The following is a 20,624-nucleotide window of genomic DNA, read 5'->3' on the forward strand; positions in this document are numbered from 1 at the left end:
TCCTATTTGTAAATCCTTTATTCCTAAGACCTTAAGGAGTCGGCTAGCCTCTCTTAAACTATACTTAGAAAATCAGCGACTTAAGTGGATACCATGTGAAATGGATGTGATGTCAGGCCATTTGGATGAGCCTATTTCGAATAAGGCCAAACAGTCGCAGCCTGAACCACCTTCTGCGTCCTGTCTTTCGGTCATTGCTGTAGAGGCTGGTTTAGGCTCTGAGATCGTGCCGGAGGTAGTGGATGTACCTTCAGCAGGTTCCACAGTGGAGGCCTCGAAGGAGTCCTCTGGCACGTCTGCGAGGGAGGGGCAGGCATCCGATCAGGGCAACAAGGGAGAACCCAAGCTTATTATATCAGAGGGCCCTCACGGCATCACACAGGTCATGGTGCATGAAGATGTACTTTCAGATGCTGTTGAGTGTAGGCCAACGTCTAGTCTGCATTCCATCATATGGAAGCCCCCTGAGAAGAAAAAGGCAGGCTAAGCATGTATCACCTGCTAACCCTCAGCAGGCCTCTGACTGGGAAACCTTTTCCCAAAGTCTCTTCACTGCCTTTATGACCCTTTGCCAACCCCCTCCTACTTTTCCTTTGCAGCCATTTTTCCTTACCACATCCTTTAAAAGGAAAACTGTGGACACTTCCTCAGAGGAGGGGGATTCTTCTGGATGGAAGTCACTTGCCTACTCCACTCAGTTGGCCTCTCTCTCAGGTTATCCCTCCCCAGAGGAGGAATCTAGTGGTACCGATTCCCCTGGGGTGGACATATCTTTTGAGAGACTATCCTTTAGATGAATGCATTTAAGTGGGACTGCTCCCAGGTCTCGGAGATTCAGAAGAGGTGGCATCACCTCTTGCAGATGTACTCCTCTTCTTCTATTCCCTCCAGTCCTGCCACCAAATGTCCAGACTCAGCCTCCTGCCCACAAGCATCCTGACAGGTTACGTAAAATTCCTGAGAACTCCATATTCATGTTCAAGGCTCCTGTTGCTGATCCAGCTACAATTTCTGCCTCCATGGATAAGGCCTTAAAACCTCTACCTTCCACTTCTTTGTTACCCTGTGGTAAGGAAAGTAAGGTCATGAAAAGGTTGGGCAAGAAGGTCTATACTTCAGCCTCCTTGGACTTCTGTGCAATAAACTATCAGACCCACATGACAAAATACTCCCTGGCCTTTCTGGTGGATGCAGTGAAAACATTGGCAGACATTCCAGGTACCCCAGCAAAATCAAAATTAGCAGTGTTTCTTAATTCTACTGCACAAGTGACTAGACACCAAGTGCAGTTATGGTGCTGCTGGTGCTTCTGCTAGGGCTGCTGCCTCTGGGTCTGTTCTGAGAAGATACTCTTGGCTTAGGCTACACCCTCTGCCTGAGGATTTCAAGGCCACATTGCTGGATGTCCTTCTGGATAACAAAGGCTTGTTTGGGAGTTCAGCAGCAGAACTCAAGTCTCTTCAGGAGAAAGGAAAGGATACAAGATCTTAAACATATTCTTGTTTCCCCCTATCCCACAGTTGCAAAGAAATTATCCAGTAAAAACTGCCTTTATTAGGAAACCTCCTCCATCATCTTCATCTGAGAGTAAGAAGGGACCCACAAAGCCAACCTCTTCTAAGTCTGCTGCTTCTACTTCTGCCTCTAAACAATCCTTTCAGTCCCCATCCAAGCCAGGTAGTCTGTGACCATCAGCCCCCAGGGCCACCCCCCCCCCGTGTCATCATCTCAGTGTTCCTTGCTGCTTGGAAGCCAATTACTCAGGACTCTTTGATAACTGTCCATTATCAAAACAGAATATTTTATGGTTTGGGAAAAATTCCCCTCATTAAGAGGAATTCCACCACCCCCTAAAGACCAGTTGAGCTTTTTTTCTCAGGTCGTCATGGACCTGATTTTTCAGGGCGCTATCAGAGGTTCCCACTTCCCAACAAGGGAAAGGGTTTTACTCCAGGATGTTTCTGGTCCCCAAGAAGGATGGCCCCTGGAGACCCATCCTGGACCTTTCCTATTTAAACACCTTTCTCAAAGTCCATTCATTCCATATGTTGACTCTGCCTTCCCTCCTACCCCTAATTCTCCCACATGGGTTCATGGTGTCTCGGGATGTAAAAGATGCCGGTTAAGCAGATTTAAACTATTAGGGCTACCTAAAGTTCACTCTTCAAATTTTCCCTTAAAACTACCTTCCTCAAAGTGTACTACTGTTCTATTTAGTGTATCCTACAACTATAAATTATCTCTACTTGACTCCCAAGTAGACTATTCTCTATCCGTGTAGCTAAGCACTTGCTCCTACAGTACTTATCACGTCGATACAGCACTCTTGTTATAGAAAGTACCCCAAAAAAAGCAAACCCCATTTCTCGGTCACCCACATCCCCCAAAACCTTTTTTTAAGTTTTTCTGTCTATTCCTTCTAACATGTCAAGGGATCGGTTGCTAATGTCCTCTCCTGCTCAGCTGGTGAACCTGGGATTATTGAGGCAATGTTACAATTGCCTCATGTACACAGACAACCCTCTCCTCCTCCCACAAAACACAAATACATGCGAGAGATGCAACTATACGGCCAAACTGGAGGCTGAGCTCTCTCAACATAGGACTGGCAAGACCAGACAGGAGGAGAAGGTAACCACACACACTATAGACCCAGTCTCACATAATACCATCACAACCTCAAATCATACACATAAACACACAAAGACATACTCGGAGGCTCTGATCAAAAATCTACCAAAACAGCAGAGGCCACCAAAGCAGACACCCAAACAACTACCACCTCAGAACACAACACCTGCATCACATAGACCACACAGTCAGAGTGTCAAGCAGTCACAGTCCTTAAGGCCAAACACTATGCCAGACACACTAGTCATTGGTGACTCCATAGTCAGACACACTGACGTCCCGCTCACCAGACTGAGTAAGGAGAAGGTCACAGTAAGCTGCCTGTCGGGTGCTAGAATCTGCCACATAACGCATGCACTCAGGTCTCTCAACAGCAGGTACAAGTACGACTCAATCATTGTCCACGCTGGTGTAAACGACCTGAGACGTACCTCCTGGACTACATGAAAAGAGACATAGAGGCTCTCTGATTATGTAGCCCAGGCAGGTATGACCCTGACCTTGAGCAGTATCCTACCTTCACCAAGAATGATGCCACAATACAGAGATAAGATGATCAGCTTTAACAATTGGCTTAAACTCTGGTGTCATTCAAAGGGGATCCAATGTCTGTCTGCCTGGGATGACATGCTGGACAAGCCACGCTGCTTCGCAAGGGACGGCTTGCACTTGTCACCCCTGGGATTCCGGATTTTGGCAAAGGCTCTTGCCACCCCCATAGTGCTTTTTTAGGCAAGGCTCAAATTCTAAACCTACCACCCTAGAACAAAACAAAGAAAAAAAACTAAGGGTAATGCTGCTCAATGCCAGAAGTCTCAACCTCAAGATGCACGCACTTGAGGGCCCTTCTCAGTATGGAGAACATCGATGTCTGTGCTGTGACAGAAACCTGGTTCAAGGCTCCTGAGAGCACCCCAGCACTATCAGGTTTTACCTCATATCATGCGTTCCGGCCACAAAACCCGGACAATACCAAGAAAGGAGGAGGGGTATCCATATTCATCAAGGACACCCACACCTCAAGATTGGTGGCATCGCACGATGCATCGGAAACCATCCAGGTGCAATTAACCATAGGCAAGACTGCTGTGCAAATTGTAGCATGTTACAGGCCACCCTCGCAAACTCAGGAACCTCACATGGCCTTCCTGAAAACACTGGAGGGGATAAATGTATCTCCGAACACCATCATTCTAGGTGACTTCAACTACCCTAATATAGACTGGGAACACTACTCAAGCCCAAACACTCTAGCCCAAAAGTTCCTGGAATTCATAAACTCAAATGCCATGGAACAACTAGTCACCATCCCCACAAGAGGAGAGAACATACTTGATCTCATCATCACGAACATGGGAGCACAGTGTTCAACGCCAGAAGTATACCCCTCACTGGTGAGATCTGATCACAAACTAATCTCGCTGGAGGTCCTCATCCCGCCCCCACCTGAAATGAAAAAGACCACAGTAAAGAACTTCTCGAAAGCCGACTTCACACTTCTAAAGACTAGTGTGGTCTCCTTTAAGGCCCCTGAGCCGGCGGTTAACATTACTCAAACCGCTGAATCACTTACAAATGCCTTCTACCAGCACCTGCAGGGCTGCATGGATCAGGCAATCCCAAGCAAAACAAAGACTCTTTGTACCAAAGGCAAGCGTCCAGTCTGGTGGACCCCAGCCATAAACAAACTCTACAACAAAAGGAGAAAGCTACTACAAGATAGAGCAAAATCCTTAAAAGGTAAGACACCGCTGATCACTATAAGTAAAAAGCTAAGAGCTCTCATAAAATCATCCAAAGCTAATTTTGAGAAAAAAATAGCTAAGGACTCTAAAGACAACCATAAGGCATTCTTTAGCTATGTCAGAAACCTAGGAGGAAACTCCCAGATATGCTCAGAATTAGTTCAAAATGATGTGAAGATTACTGATCCTACAGACATTGCCAACATACTGGCTGACAGGTTCAGTGCAAACTTCTCCCCCCCTCCCCCCTAAAGAAGAGATATCTATACCAAATGATTGTAGCCCCCAAACATCTCTAACGCTCAGGTGAGAACTGCTCTCTCCAAGGCAAAGAACACAGCATCCATGGGACCTGATGGTGTCCCCGGCTGTGTGCTCCATGAACTCAACGAGGAGTTAAACCCACAGTTAGGACAGCTGTTTAATCTTAGTCTCACCTCCGGATGCGTACCCAGGGAGTGGCGCACAGCGACTGTGGTCCCACTCCACAAAGGCGGTGCCTCCACCGACCCTGGAAATTACCGTCCCATTAGCTTGACAAGCCTGATCTGCAAAGCCATGGAAAGGATCATAATGGATCTCATAAATAAAGACATAGGGAATTTGCAGACTTTGGATCCAACCCAGTTTGGCTTTGTCAAAGGCAGATCATGCCTTTTAAACTTGGTTGACTTTTTCGGAACAGTCACCAAGGCCATTGACGAGGGAAAGGCAGTCCATACAGCCTACCTAGACCTGGCGAAGGCTTTCGATACAATACCCCACTCGGGTATCATTGAAAAACTCATCAACTTAAATATAAACCCATACATTGCAAGATGGGTTGCAAACTGGCTGAGTGATAGAACCCACAGGGTCAGAGTTGCTGGCGCCATGTCAGACTCTAAGCCTGCAACAAGTGGTGTCCCTCAGAGCTCAGTCCTGGGCCCACTCTTGTTTGGCATCTACTTTTCTGAAGTACAAGCAAACACAGGAGGGTTATGGCTGACAAAGTTTGCAGATGACTGCAAACTGGGCGCCGTAGTTGAGAACACATCCGAGACAGATATCCTTCAGAAGGGTCTCACAGAAACGGATAACTGGTGCCAGAGCCATGGCCTCAAGTTAAATGCCAAGAAATGCATAGTCATACCCTTCGGGAAAAATAAGGTTACCCCTAGCTACCATATAGGTGGCAATCCCCTGAACACAGAAGAAGTTATTAGGGACCTGGGAACCCAGGTTGACAGTAGCCTTTCATTCGACACTCATATTGCTAAAGTAGTTAGGAAGACCTTCTACATTGCCCACCTTATCATGAAGGGATTCACATCTAGATCAAGGGAAGTCATAGTCTCCCTATACTCATCACTCATCAGACCAATGATCGAGTACAATGCCCCATTCGAAATGTATCTGACCCGACACTTGCAGCAGCTGGAGAGGCCACAAAAGTTCCTCACCAAAAGGATAAAGGGTCTCAAAAATCTGTCTTATGCTGCATGACTGAAAGAACTCCAGTTATATTCAGTTGCGTACTGCTTGCTCAGAGGTGACCTATGCCTGACATACAAGGCCATGTCAAACCCAGATTTGATGAACATGCTTCATCTCAAAAAATCTAGATCCCTCAGAGCCACAAGGGCGGGTGACTTAAACCTCGACACGGTTATTAATAGGACGTGCTGGAGGGATAGATTCATCACCCAAAGACTCCCTATGCTGTGGAACAAAATCCCGGTTTATGTGAGGCAGAGCACCTCGCTGGCCTTGTTCAAGAGGAATCTTGACCAATGGATGGGAGATCGCAGATACACCCCAGGGGTTACCTCAGTGTCACTGCTCGACAGAGGCACAGCTAAATAATGGGCATAGTTTCTCCAAACTAAGGGGTGGCGTAAGCCACAAAACTATGGGCTAGGCTTATAAATGCCCTCGGGCAGATAGCCTAGTATGAACCTATGAACCTTCACATAACTATCCACCCAAGGTTCAGGAAGTTTTTACATGTTTCTGTAGTTTCCTGATGTTTTCAGTTTTGTGCTTTGCCCTTTGGTCAGTCTGTAGCACCAGGGGTTTTCACAAAGTGGTTGGCCCCTCATAGCTTTCAGCAGAACACGGGGAATTGAAATTGTCCCTTACTTAGACGACCTTTTGATTCAGGCTGAATTCCCACAACTTCTTCAAGAAAACCTTTCCTTCACTATTGCCTTTCTACAGAGTCTAGTGTTGACTATAAATTTCCAGAAGTCTTTCCTCATCCCTTCACAGGACCACGTTTTTCTGGGATGCAGGATTCAAACAGACAAACTGCTAGCCTGTCTTCTAGGAGAGAAAGTTTGGTTCCTGACTTCCTACTTTCAGAGCATTCTTCCCCTCCAGTCCTTGACAGCCAGGAAATTTTTTCACCTGTTAGGGTACATGGCATCCACTATCACCATGATACCCTTTGCAAGACTACACTTTGAAAAAGTTGCAATGCATCCAAGAACAGTGTGGCTGCAACACTTGCATCCCTAGAGTTTCTTATTACACTCCTGCCTTGCTTAAAGAAGGAGCTAATGTGGTAGATCTTCAAAGTAAACAGAAACCCGGGCCTGCCACTGCAACCACCCCATCCTTCCCAAGAGTTCTTCACAGACACTTCAGACACAGGTTGGAGTACAACTCTGCGAGCCTGGAGAGTCAGTGATGTTTGATCTCCCAAGCGGGCCAAAGAGCATATCAGTATGAAGGAGACGATGGCTTTGATTCTGGCACTGTAAATTTTCAGGAGCAACCTTGCACCAGGAGTGCTGAGGTGGTTCACAGACAGTACCACAGCTTTTTGGTACATCAGCAAGCAGGGGGAACAAAATCCTACATTCTATACAGACTACCCTACTTGGCAGGGAACTAGACTTACAGAGACAAATTTCCATACAGGCAGTTTATCTTCCTTCAGCCCAGAATATGGTTGCAGACTCTCTGAGCATGTCTATGACACAATCTCATGAGTGGACTTTGCACAGGGATGTATTTCTGCACCTAATCCATTGTTGTGATATACCTCAGATAGATCGGTTTGCCTCTTCCATGAACAGCTTTCAAAATTTTGTGCCAGGGTCCCACATCCCTTAGTGTGGACGGTGGACGATCTGTTTCCTAGAAGGGGATGTTTCTTTATGCATTCTCCCCTTGCCTCTGTAACAGACGGTGGTTCTGAAGATTCAGCAGGATCAACCAGAAATCTTGCTGGTGACTCCCTTTTGGCCAAGGCAGCACTGGTTCCCCCTTCTCCTGCACCTAGCTTGGGGCAGTCGCCGCAAGTTACTCCCACAGGATGGACTTGCACAGAACAAGGGAACCGTAGTACATCCACAGCTGTCAACTCTGAGTCTGACGTTGTAGGTGATAAGATTTTAATCCCTTACAGGCAACTTTTTTGAGGACATACTAAAAGTTCTACAGGAGGCCAGAAAATCCACAACCAGAAAGTCCTACATTTCCAAATGGAAAAGGTTTTCCATCTGGTGTCATAAAAAGGACCTGCAACTGCTGTCAGTTGATGTCCCAGTGGTTTTGTCCCGTCTGTGTGAATTGATGAAGGCTGGGTTGTCCTATTCTTAAGTGAAGGCTCACCTTTCAGCCTTCTCTGCTTGTCTGCGTATGATTCCACCTTTGGCCTTTAGGTTAGAGGTAAAACTGTTCCTTAAAGCCATCCTTCAGACCTCCAAGGAAACCAGTACCCCCTCCAGGAGAAAGATCATCCACCTTCCACACCAGGGGATGTCGGACCCTGGCACAAAAGTTTAGAAGTTGTCTGTTCATGGGGGAGGCAAACAGATCTATCTGAGGCATACCCCAGCAATGGATTAGTTGCAGAAACACATCCCTGTGCAACATCCATTCATGGGAGCGGGTCATGGACCTGCTTTTAGAGAGACTGCAACTGTATTTTGGGCTGAAGGGAGATTAACTGCCTGTATGGAAATTTGGCTCAGTAAGGCTTGTTCCCAGGCAAATAGGGCTAGTCTGCATAGAATGTAGGATTTTGTTCTACCCTGCTTGCTGATGTACCAAAGAGCTGTGAGCAGTAGTCCCCCTTCACTGTCTTCCATAGAGATAAGGTTTCCCTACATTTATGCCTAAAGTGGTAAATGAGTTGTCTTTAAATCAGTGCATTAACTTTCCTACCTTTTTTCCCTCCCCCCGGTGTCCCAGTTACAGAATCTTGCACACATTGGATGTGCACAGGCAACTTAGATACTATCTAGACAAAACCAAGCATATTTGCAAATCAGACTGCCTGTTTGTCTCTTACCACCCAAGAACTCTGGGTAAGTCAGTTTCCAAGCAAACTATTTCTAACTGGATTTGTAAAGCTATTTCCTTTTATTTGTCAAGTGGAAATGCACTTGCTTCCACAGTGAAGGCCCTTTTCACCAGAGGAGTGTCCTTCTTGGGGGACATTTTTTTAGAGGTTTGGATATTGGCTCCATTTTGGAGGCAGCCACATGGTCCTCTGACCATACTTTCACATAACACTACAAGCTTGACACCATCTCTAAGTCCAGAGCTGGGTTTGCAAGAGCAGTCTTAATGGATTTATTGAGAAAGCATTGGCTGTTCCTCCTCCCATCCTGTCCCAAGCTTGAGTGTTGACATTCTCCCTAATGTGATAAATACTGCAGCATATTTTTATTTTTATTTATTTAACATTTGTTGACTGGGAATGTCCGACTAGGTTCCACAGAGCCTGTTTTCAGCGGAGGCCCGGGAGAAACGCTCCAGATGCATGTCTTTGGAATGTGGGAGGAAACCGGAGTACCCGGAGGAAACCCACGCGAACACAGGGAGAACATGCAAACTCCACACAGAAGGCACCCCAGCTTTGAATCGAACCGGAGAACCTCTTGCTGTGAGGTGACAACGTTAACTGCTGCACCACTGTGCCGCCCCAAAAAGTGGCATACATAGAATAGTTGTGTAAAAGCTTACCATAGCCCTAGATGTCCTTCTCTTCTGTATGCTGCAGTATTGCGTTCCCCACCCTGCCTTCCCCCTGATGCTTTCCTAGGTTTCTGGTGATAAGCTTCCCAACCAGAGTCTCAGGCTGGTGCTGGGCAGCATACAGTTCTGAGGTAGGTCCATGCTGTTGTCCACTTTATACCTGACATCTCTTTGACTGACGTATGCGGAATGTGTTGAGGCAGAACATGTACCTCGCAGTAGCATGAAAGCTTATGGATACCGGCCGGACATATGAGTCAGCCAGAGGCGGACTCCCTTGTGTCATGAATACTGCAGCATGTAGAAGAGAAGGACATCTATGGTTATGGTAAGATTTTGCACAGCTGTTCTTTTTTTGGGAGGTAGGTGGAAATAGAAGTATGTGGGAAAACATACATATAATGAGTAGAATTCTTGATTGAATCCCAGACTCTGGGGAGGAGTGAGGCCTTACCCCTGTGACTCCTTGCTGCCCATGTTTATATTCGAGCACAAGGGTGGACTTTGAATCATCTGTAGCAGAAAAAAAAGAGTTGAATTTTTAAAAAAGTGAAGGATGCCATGCACAGCCCAAAAGTGAAACCATTTGATGTCTGCTAAAGGAAGGGGCATCCTTCATGATTCCATGTTGCATGATTGTTTGGTGTTGGGAAATGCATCCTGCCCTTCCAGCAACTCTGTGCTTTCCAGAGTACAGAAGTAAATACTTTGTACACATCTGCTTTGTTTTCCTAGGAGTGCTTAAAGCAGAGTTCTTGTTTCTCCACTTCCTCATTATACTTCCTGGAATGTATTTCTGATCAAATTTACTTCTAATGTGATTTTGTTTAGTATGTAATTTCTTTGCATGCATGGGTAATTTTGCTTTATTTCTCTTATTCTGAGGTGGTTTGGCTTTGGAGGTGGAGTGAGAATTTCCTTTTTTCTTCACAGCAGCTAGACCTTGGTGTGTGAGTAATTAACTTGGGGTTAAGGGTCTTTCCCCTTACAAAAAAGTGCTTACTTTTATGGGATATTGCTTTTGCTTTATATTTAATAGTGTAGTTAGTGTACTTCATGAATTATTTTTGTTGGATTTCTTTATGGTTTATGTTTTTGTGATCAAAGAATATTCTTACTGTGAGACTGTGGTTGTCATAGGGGAACCCCTGCATCTAAATCTGGGCATACTGTACTAATTTACAGTAGATTTCTGTGTTTGACAAGAAGCAGTTCATAGAGATCAGCAAAACTCATTGGTCTTGGTAATCTGCTCTTTAGAGGTCAGCGTCTGGAGGAATCTCTAGAATATCAACAGTTTGTGGCCAATGTTGAAGAGGAGGAGGCCTGGATCAATGAAAAACTCAACCTGGTAGCCAGTGAGGATTATGGAGACACCCTAGCAGCAATACAGGTATGTATATAAACAGAAATGTCCTTTTTAGGCAAGTATGCTCTTAGGGGTAAACCAAGACAGCAAACTGAAGTACAGGTTTGCCAAAGCCACCAAAGTACGTAAGTCGAGGTTGCTAGAATAAATCTCATAGGTTCTTTTGGCAGACTTTCAGCCTACTGGTCTTCAGACAGTTTAATTACTGTATTCTCATGTTATTTCCTACTTTCTTTATACATACCAATGTTATTTTTTGAAAGACATTAATGTCTCACTTCTGAGTAAGGGGAAACTTCTGCTGTAATGTCGCAAAGCAGTGTTTTATGTGTCGTTCACATTTTAACTAAAAATAAATATCCATAATAGAAAACGCTCCATGATCTGGTCAAAGCCCTCAAAGGTGTATATTCCAGAATATATTCTTTTAATTACAACCTTATCAGACCATACAGGGTCACCTCTTAGTAGCCTACAAGAAGCTGAATGTGATGAAATGTCATGAAGCTGTTCCGATTAGTTCATTTTCCAACCCTGTCTGTTTGGTTATTGATTGCCCATTTCCCACTTTCACTTCTGAAAACAGTGGTCCAAAAAGACCTGGTAACAGAACAGACATTTGTGACAGCACTGGTAGCCTCTGATGGAACAGGCAGGCAGGAACCTCTCTCATGTTTACTTGAATTTTTTGGTGTAAGCTATTTATAATTTGATATTTAATTGTTAATTTATCACCAATTTCCTTAACATGAATTTTGCTAAAAGTCCTAGCAAGATTAAGATAAGCAGCATGCCCTTTATCAAATGTTGCAGTTACTTGTTCAGCTTGGCATAACATTAAAAAAAAAAAAAAACAAGGTTGCATGCTACAAATCCATACTGTTCCATATCTAGCAGTAGCAGGGCCTCTTTTGTCATTTGAATAAGTTCCATTCTAGATTTCTTTATGATTTTTACATAGAATGCTAGTTCTGCTGATTAGTCTAAAATGGTTGGGGTCTGATGCCACACTCGCCACTACCTCTGAGGATTGGTGCCACGGCAACCTCTCACAATAGATTGAGAATGTTTCCACATGGTAGCATTTTTTATGCGATTTATAGGTTTAGTTAGATATTCCTTGTTTCTGTGTAGGAAATCATCAGATATGTTACCTAACCCTGTGTAATTTGAGTTTTTATATTTTCATGTGGTAGCAGTTTTATAAAATATTTCTCCTTGTGTCTGTAGTTTGCTGATATCTTTCTTTGTTAGGACTGTGTGATAGTCCACTCAGACTTATGACAACTGTATTCTAGTTTTGTGCAATTGATCTGTAGGCTTACAGTAAGTAAAATTTAAAAATAGCCAGGCTTTGGGCCACAGTCTTGCAGACAGACAAGTAGAAGAAAGGTAGGATTTCAAGTTTTACCTTCAGAGGAATGCAAGTAAGGTAAGATTGTAATAGGCCAGTTATGTCCTTGGTGGAAATTTTTATGCTAAGTGATTGCCACCAGATTTGTGATTGAAAGGTCCAACCTGCTGATAATGAGAGTAATGTATTTCTATAGTGTGGGAAGGGGGGTGCAGCTTGTTGAACCAGAGCATGTTGACATGTGAATAGGAAGCACGGGTTGCAGTTTGGTGCAGCAAAATAGACCTAAGGGGTTTGTAAGCTATCCATGTCATTGGTGGAGGGCATTTATACTTTGTGTATCTAGCCAGGTATTACAAACAGGTTGTGGTTTAGAGAGATTTATATTCTTTAGATGTGTGAGCTCATCTTACATCTACAAGACACTACTCTGAACTTTTTGGAGTTAAATGAGAGGAGGACTTTGCTGTACTGTGGGAAGGGACCACTAAAAATGTGGCTGCAGTTTAGTGAACTGTATGCAACTCTGGGTGGTTTCAATGTGGGAAGGGTGGTATAAGTAGACGCTGTGGTGATGTAGTCTGCGTTTAAACTGACCGTCTGTGATTATGGAATGCACTGTGCCCTGCTACTAGGTTAAGTACAAGTCTGCCAAATGGAATGTAGTAGTGTGCAAAACAGCAGTATAAATGAGCTTCTGGAAAGTGCAACTAGCTCATCACAAAACTACTGATTTGTTGCCTGGAGTGAGAGGATGTCCAGTACACCAGCAATTGTTCCTTCTCTCACCAAGTCTCTTGGCTGTTCAGAAAACAGTAGGTAGTAAAATTCAGTAGAGTGGTGGTTAGATGAAAAATGAAAATTAGTCACTTTCCTGGGGGTTAGGGGACTGAATTTGGTCAGATACAGTTCAGCAGTCAAGTAACAGTTTTTGAGCTGCAGTAACATTGCTGTGCATTTCAGAAGAGTACTTTGCCTTATTTCATAAGCTTTGTACATAGTAATAATTGAAAGATTATATTGAAGAGTGGGCAAAAAATGCACCTATTTTACTAGAAGAATTGAAAGTATGTGGCATTCGAAATTGCATATCTTCATAAAATCATAGCATTCCTTAAGGTCACAAAATAGAAGTAGACCATTTGAGTCTAAGCCTACACCTTTCGGAGGTTTACTGCACAGGGCATAGAGGAACACTGTGTTCCTTTATGTAGTTATTTCATTGTTTATTAGCAGAAGTTGATCTAGAAGGTGCTTATATTTATTTTTTATTTTTTATTTTACATTTTTTGCCTAGAAGGTTCGACTGGACAGAGCTGTCTGTTTTCAGCAGAGGCTCTGGGAGAAAAGTTGCAGAACAATTGCTAACATACTACACATAAGGTATTTACATGAGCGTTGTGGTTTACACATACAGTTATAAAATATAGCAGATAGCATGATTGCATAAAATATTTACATAAACATAGTGGTTTAGACATACAATTAAAAGTATAGCAGGTAGCAACATATGATTGTTCATACAGTGTGAATTTTAATTTAATTAACACTTTTAAGTGTTGGTGTTTTCAAGTGATGTTCTGAAAAAACTCAAAAAAGAGAGCTGTTTTGAAGAAAATAAGTGAAGCGTGCTGTTAGCCTGTATTTTGTGCAAGTGTTTACAGATCATCCGTTTTGGAGAGTGTGTTCAGTTATCCCAACCTGACAAATGCATTCAAGATGGTTCCCCATGCAACACTGTAGACAGGCTTGCTGAATTAGCCATAAACTCCTACATCACCCACTGGATAACCATCTAGTTCACAAGTAGGACTCAATTTTAAGTTAGAGTAGTCTACTACCCCAAAAAAGCAAGTCACTAGCAAAGTCCCTCAGGGCTCAGTACTGTGGCCATTCTCAGTTTGATATCAGCTTTCCTAAAGTTAAGGTTAACATCATCAGAGGTCTCTGGCTGACCAGATTCACAGACGATTGCAAATTATGTACAGTCATTGAATTCTCCCAAGACACAAACATCCTCCCAGAGATCCTGGCACAGACTAATTACTGGTGCTGGAGTCAAAGTTTTAAACTCACTGCAAAGAATTGCATAATAGTATCTTTCAGTAAGACGGTGGCCACCCCTGCAAGTTACATAGATAATCCACCGCTAAGTGCAGACCCAGTAGTCTGGGATTTGTGAACACATGTAGACAACACCTAGGCGTTTGACCGTCATGTGTCTACAGTAGTAAGAAGTCCATGTTACACAACTTATAAGCAAGGGTGCGGTATCCAAAGATTTCATTGTTCCCTTTTCCTTTGCCTTCATAAGGTCATTCATTGAGTATAGTGTACCTTTCAGCATGTTCCTAACCAGACATAAGCATCAGCTGGAGTGACCAAAGAAGTTCCTCACAAAAAGAATACATGATGTAGAAAATGAGTCTTGGGTGGACTGCCTCGAAGCATTGTCCTTATACTGCGTCACCTAGAGGCTGCTGATAGGTGACCTATGCGTGGTCTACAGAGCATCCTGTGATCAGCCTTAACGGATATGTTGCTGTAAATAAGTAATACCAGAAACACCTGGTCATGGACTTGAACCTAACCTACATCATAATATATAGGACATGCTGATGTTGGAGAGACAGGATTGTGTCCCAGAGGCTGCCACTTTTGTGGAACAAGTGTCCTTTCTTCCTTGCACTTACTTAAGCAAATCTGGAATCAATGTATGGGGTATAGCAAATTTATCCCTGGTCTGGCACATACGTCTCTCTTAGAGGAAAAATTTAAATGCTGGACCACTCATGGCCAAGTGTATATAACCCCTACATAACTTATAGGGCCAGTACTTTTCTAATATTTGTGGGACGCATGTCCAGGCATAAAAAGGCCCTTTGTCATTAGCCTAGTAGTCTCCTATGATCCCATTGTGCTTCAGTACATATAATTTTGTACACCATAGATAGTGTAGCGGCACTGACTGCTGAACTGTATACGTTCATCTCATAATTTCCTGTTGCAATAATGACTTTTGAGACTTTCTGCCACACAAAAAGCCTGATTGTTCCAGAGCTTTTTACCACTCCCCTCCCCTTCTGGTCAGGTAGATACCATCCCACTTGGACTTCAGGACATCGGGCCATGCCATCTGTAGTTCATTCTTGCAATAGTTTGATCAAGATTGGAAACCTTGCTGTTGTGTTAATATGTTGGTGCAGCCTGGCTTTAATAGTTCAGATGAATACCCTTTAGGGGAAAGTAATTTCATATTTCTCTTCAGTTTTTGCATACTAGCTTGTTTTTAGTTTTTGGTCATCCAGGTCTAGATGTAAGATTCTGAAGGAAAAGTGGAAAACTGTCTGTATGGGGAAACAAGTTCCCCCCATAAAATTTCCCAAGTAGATGTGTTTTGTCTAAGGCCAAAGGATGATGTGCCTATATTGTCCCCATGACAGGCTTAACCAGAAGACCATCAAGCTGAGAATGAATCCTCAGTGAGACTGGTTTAAAGAAAAAAGTTGGCCTCCTGGTCTTGAACCACCATGGGAACTTCCAGATCCTCCAGTGATGTCTTGCCATAAAAAAAAAAAAAAAAAAAAAAAACACTCAGTAAAAGCATCCAATAGGGAAGGAATATCAGGAGGCTGAGGATAGGCAGTTGGAGCCCAAAGGCTCCCTAGACTCGGGGGCATTGGATTCAGGGCAGGACTTCATAACCCCTGAACTTAGTGTCAGGCTGTACTGAGACCCACGGCTCAACCTCTGTTGAGGCTCTGACTCTCTTGCATCTAGGCATGTCCTTCCATGCCAGATCCACCCGTTTAGTCAGTATGGATGTCTCTTTGTGGGCGATTATTTTCGATGCTCAAAATTATTGTCAGAGTGAGGGTGTTTTTCTTTTCATTTTTAGTATGTGATGTTGTCAGTGGCTTTCTGGTTGAAGTGTCGGCTACCCACCAGTGGTAAAGTCTTCCAAGGAGGTCTCCAAATCCAAGCCCATGTCAACAGAGTCCAAGGAAAAACATATTTTCCAACTTGATGCAGCCTATGCTAGGTGGGCTCTTTTTCCCCTTCCCCATTTTAGGCTTCCACCTAGGAATTTTTCAAGTTGTCCTGGAATTTATGTAATTTCTGAGAAGCCGTCAGTTAACATGTGAAGAGTATTCAGTGTTAGGGAGCCTTTTTCAGAAAAGAAAAAAATAAATAAAAGGTATCCTTTATTTTCCTGATACCTTTCACTCAGTGGTGATGTAGACCAAATATCCTCCCTCATTTTTTATGAATTGGACTGTAAGGGCACCATATCCCCTGCATCTCCGCAGAGAGGATGTCTCTTTTAAGGAAACTCTCCAATGTCGAGGGAAATCTTTAGATGGAAAACTAAGGAATTCTCCTAGACCCTGATAAGGTATAGGGAGATGTTCTTCGTGTTTCACTGTTGCAGTCATTACATTTGGGTAATCTACTTGCGGGTTGCCCTCATTCGGCCTGATTAACAAAGTCTTGGGTCCTGCGTTGGTTGCTGTCCCTTCTTCCGTGACGTCAGGTTGTCAGGGGTATAAAACATGCAGCCAACGCCATTACATCAGTCTTTCTTGCTGTGCGTTGCCCGAAGCAGAAGCAAGTTCGTAAGTGCCGGTCGGCCGACTCCTGAAATTGTCGTTTTCGAGTTTCAGAACCGAAGTCATCAACTTAAAGCTAAGTACCCCCTTGGGGAAACTTTTTCTTACCGATGTCAGTAAAAGTTAATAATTGCATTACTTGTGGAAAGCAAATACCTAGACCCTGATAAAGTATAGGGAGTTTCTGAGATTGCCTCACCCCAAGCCATTAGCTGTTCGTCTAGTCATGGTAGACCTTGAAGGTATTTTTCGTAGTGCATACTTAGAGCCCGATTCCCCCTACCTCTTGCTCCAAGGAAGCCTGATGACTATTTTTGGAAGGATCAGTGATTCCCAGAAGTACCTTTGTAAAAAAAAAAAAAAATGGCATGTGCACCTGTGGTGTCCTTAGATTCCAGCAAGGACAGAACCAGTCTTGACCACAAACTGAAGTGCAGAACTAGTCATCTGTGACTATGGCTTCTACCAGAAATGTACTTCCCAATGATAGGGTGAACAAAATTCTCATTAGATTTAAGAAAACTTAAACATGTTCATCGTGTTTCACTGTTGCAGTCATTACTGTTGGGTTATCCTGCTGGCAGGCCACCCTCAGTCAGCCAGAATTCCAAAGTCTAGGTCCGGCGTCGGTTGCTGTCACCTCTTCCCTGACGTCAGTGCGCCAAGGGTATAAAAGATGCAGCCAACGCCATTTTCTTCAGTCTTTCTTGCCGCGTGGTGCCCAAAGCAAAAGCAGTTCACAAGTGCCGGTCGGCCGACTCCTGAGATTTTCGAATCCGAATTTCAGAACTGAAGTCTTCATTAAAGCTAAGTACCCCGTTGGGGAAACTTTTTTCTTGCTCCAGACCGATGTCAGAAAAAGTTAACAATTGTATTTCTTGTGGGAAGCAAATACCTCAAGGATTTTCACTCTTACTGTATTCCTTGCCTAGGCCCTGATCACAACGTTGCTAGCTGTCGGTTTTGTGCTAGATTTAACCAACGCACTATCAAGCGTCGGGTCGATTTTGCATTTCATTACTTTGGCCGAAGATTTAATTATATTATGCCGTCGGAGCAACCGACATCCGGAGTTTACAAAAACGCAAGGACAAGGAAAGGGATAGGCATCCGAGGTCCAAAACCGACGACGAGGCCTCTTCTAGGCCAGTCACCGGTTCTCAGTGAGGCACTTTCGCAGCCCCTGGCGCCCGCTACCTCAGAGCCACAGGCCACTACTGACTCCTACGTGGAGCCGACTGGGCCTCTGGATACTCAAGGTATTGGACACTCGAAAATCATTCCCTCAGGTGGGTCCGGAGCCGCTGAGCAGGCATCGGCTTCTGAGGGTGTCTTCAGACCTACACAGCTATATATTAAGCCATCTTTAGCTTCAAAGACTAAAGCAGCTCTAAAGACAAAGAAACAAGTACAGCATTCTCCTACTCAGACTTCCATGCCTAAAAAACAGATGCTCAAAATGGCCGAAGACCTAATTACTTTGATCAGGGGCTCCCATTCCCCTCCTGATAAGAGGCCTAGGCAAGACACAGAGTTTGATTCTTCTGATCAAGTTTATATTTCCTCTGATTCCTCTTCTGACCAGGATTACTCCATGCTTCCCTATGAGGATTCTGATGCTAAAGAATCCATTCCTTCAGCCTCTCCTCCTAAGGATTATTCTTTTGGGGAAACTCTGCATACTATTGGGGAGCATTTCCACTGGGAGAGCCAAGATTACTCTGAATCTAAGAAAAGGCTCAGGAACTTTCTGCTACTTCCTCAGCACAGACCCCTTGCTATTCAAATTCCTATACAAAAACCCCGCTGCTGACCCAGAAACTATATCTCAGGGTCCCAAAGGGGTTAAAGCTTCCACTGCAAAAAACCCTATCCCCTCTGATAGGGATTCTGGGGCTCTAGACAGATGGGGGAAGAAAGTCTACACTTCTGCTACCCTGGCTGTGAGGGCTTTAAATTGTCAGTTTCATATGCTTAAATATCAGCAATATTTAATATCACTGCTTAAATAGAAATTGTTGACAAGTATTGAATATGCAGAGAACAAGGAATTGCAGGATTTATTGCATGCAGCTGAACAAGTGGGAAAGCATAATTTGCAATGTGGTTATGATTCACTGGAGGCCTCTTGCAGGGCTGCTGTTATAGGTTCTGTTATTAGAAGGCATGCTTGGTTAAAGGAACAGAATTTGCCTGATCATGTTAAAGCAAAATTATTACAGCATGATACTTTGTTTGGTACTAAAGCAGAAGAGGGGTTGAAAAAAAATGGAGGATAAAGCAAAATCCATGCAGACAGTCAAGGATTTCTTACAGGTACAGCCACCCAGGTTTAGCAGGAACTGGCCTTCTAAAAATTTGTCCTTTCCAGTGTCAGACAGACCTCAAAGAGGCAGCTACAGGCGTCCCAGAGGCAGATCTCAGCCCCAAGGCTCATACAGGCCTAAACAATGGGGTGCTTCTACCTCCAAAAGCGGAGAAGACAAATCACAACCTTACAGGAAACAGTCCCAATGACTTTCATCTACCAGATCCAAGCACTTTTCTTTTGGCAACCCCCTTAGGGGGAAAACTGGCACTTTTTTCATCAAATTGGCAAATGGTTACCCAAGACAAATGGGTCCTGAACACAGTGTCCCAAGACTACAGGTTCCATTTTCAAACTCTACCAAGATCAAAGGGTATGCCAAACCTGCCACACAATCAATGGGCAGAGACACAAAAACAAACTACAGCCCTCATAGACATGAGGGCCATTCAGCAAGTGCCACAACAAGAGCAGGGGCAAGGATTTTACTCCAGACTTTTCCTGGTACCCAGAAAGGACAAAACCTGGAGACCACTACTGGACCTGTCTATACTAAATACGTTTCTGGAAGTTCCAAAATTCAAGATGTTGACTCTACAGCAGCTACTGCCCATGCTGGGCAACAAGGCTTGGCTCGTAACTTTGGACCTAAAAGAGGCATACCTGCATGTCCCAATCAGACAATCTTGCAGAAGATACCTCAGATTCATAGCTGGCTCAATGCATTACCAATTCTCTGCACTGCCCTTTGGCTTATTATCTACTGCGCCCAGGGTCTTCACAAAATGCCTGGCACCAGTAATTGCGTTTTGCAGACAAAAAGGAATTCAAATATATCCCTACTTGGACGACTGCCTAATTCAAGCAGAGAACAAAGACACTCTTCTAAAGCATCTGGCGTTTGTAAAAAGATTACTAATTGGCCTAGGGTACACAGTAAATGAAAAGAAATCAAAACTAGTGCCCTCTCAAGAGATAATATTCCTGGGTGCAAGCTTAAATACAACTTCCCAGATGGCTTATCTCACGCCAGATAAGCAAAAGCAATTGACTACTTACTTCAAGAAATTGGCAACAAAAACCCACTTATCTGCAAGGAAATTCCTGCAGGCCTTGGGTTTCATGGCATCCTGCATTCTACTAATTCCATATGCCAGACTGCATATGAGGAAACTACAATGGTATTTAAAAGTGTTTGGACTCAACATTGCCACAGCCTGGAGACAGTAATTGCACTCATTCCCTGCCTACAACAGGAGTTTCAGTGGTGGGCAGAAGCCTGTCACCACAACAAGGGTCTGCCATTCAGTTTACCCACAGCCAGACAGACACTGACAATGGATGCATCAGATTATGCCTGGGGGGCCCATATGGCAGGAAAAATGTATTCAGGGCACATGGCCTGCAAACCAGATGCATCTTCACATCAATCAAAAAGAGATGCTAGCTGTTCAAAATGCCCTGACAGCTTTCAAGGACCTGCTTCATCCAGGACAGTTACTGATAAAGACAGACAACACTACGGTCATGTGGTACATAAACACACAGGGAGGTACACATTCCTACCCCCTCTGCAGACAAACAATGACCTTTTACCTGCAAGCACACTTCCTGCCAGGAGAAACAAATACTCTGG

General features: G+C 44.0%; 1 protein-coding gene across 1 annotated transcript in view; it reads left to right on the forward strand.

Annotated features, from left to right (window-relative positions):
* SPTAN1 (spectrin alpha, non-erythrocytic 1) overlaps positions 1-20,624 on the forward strand; it is a gene marked incomplete in the record, with an annotated part of 2,849,969 nt that overhangs the window by 1,786,723 nt on the left and 1,042,622 nt on the right. The window contains 1 exon segment of the mRNA XM_044058813.1: positions 10,608-10,740. Within this exon segment, the coding sequence (XP_043914748.1) occupies positions 10,608-10,740 (133 nt within the window).

The sequence above is a fragment of the Protopterus annectens genome, chromosome 16.part0 (genome assembly GCF_019279795.1).
Source record: "Protopterus annectens isolate FY-2018-M chromosome 16.part0, PAN1.0, whole genome shotgun sequence".
NCBI classification, from domain to species: Eukaryota; Metazoa; Chordata; order Ceratodontiformes; family Protopteridae; genus Protopterus; species Protopterus annectens.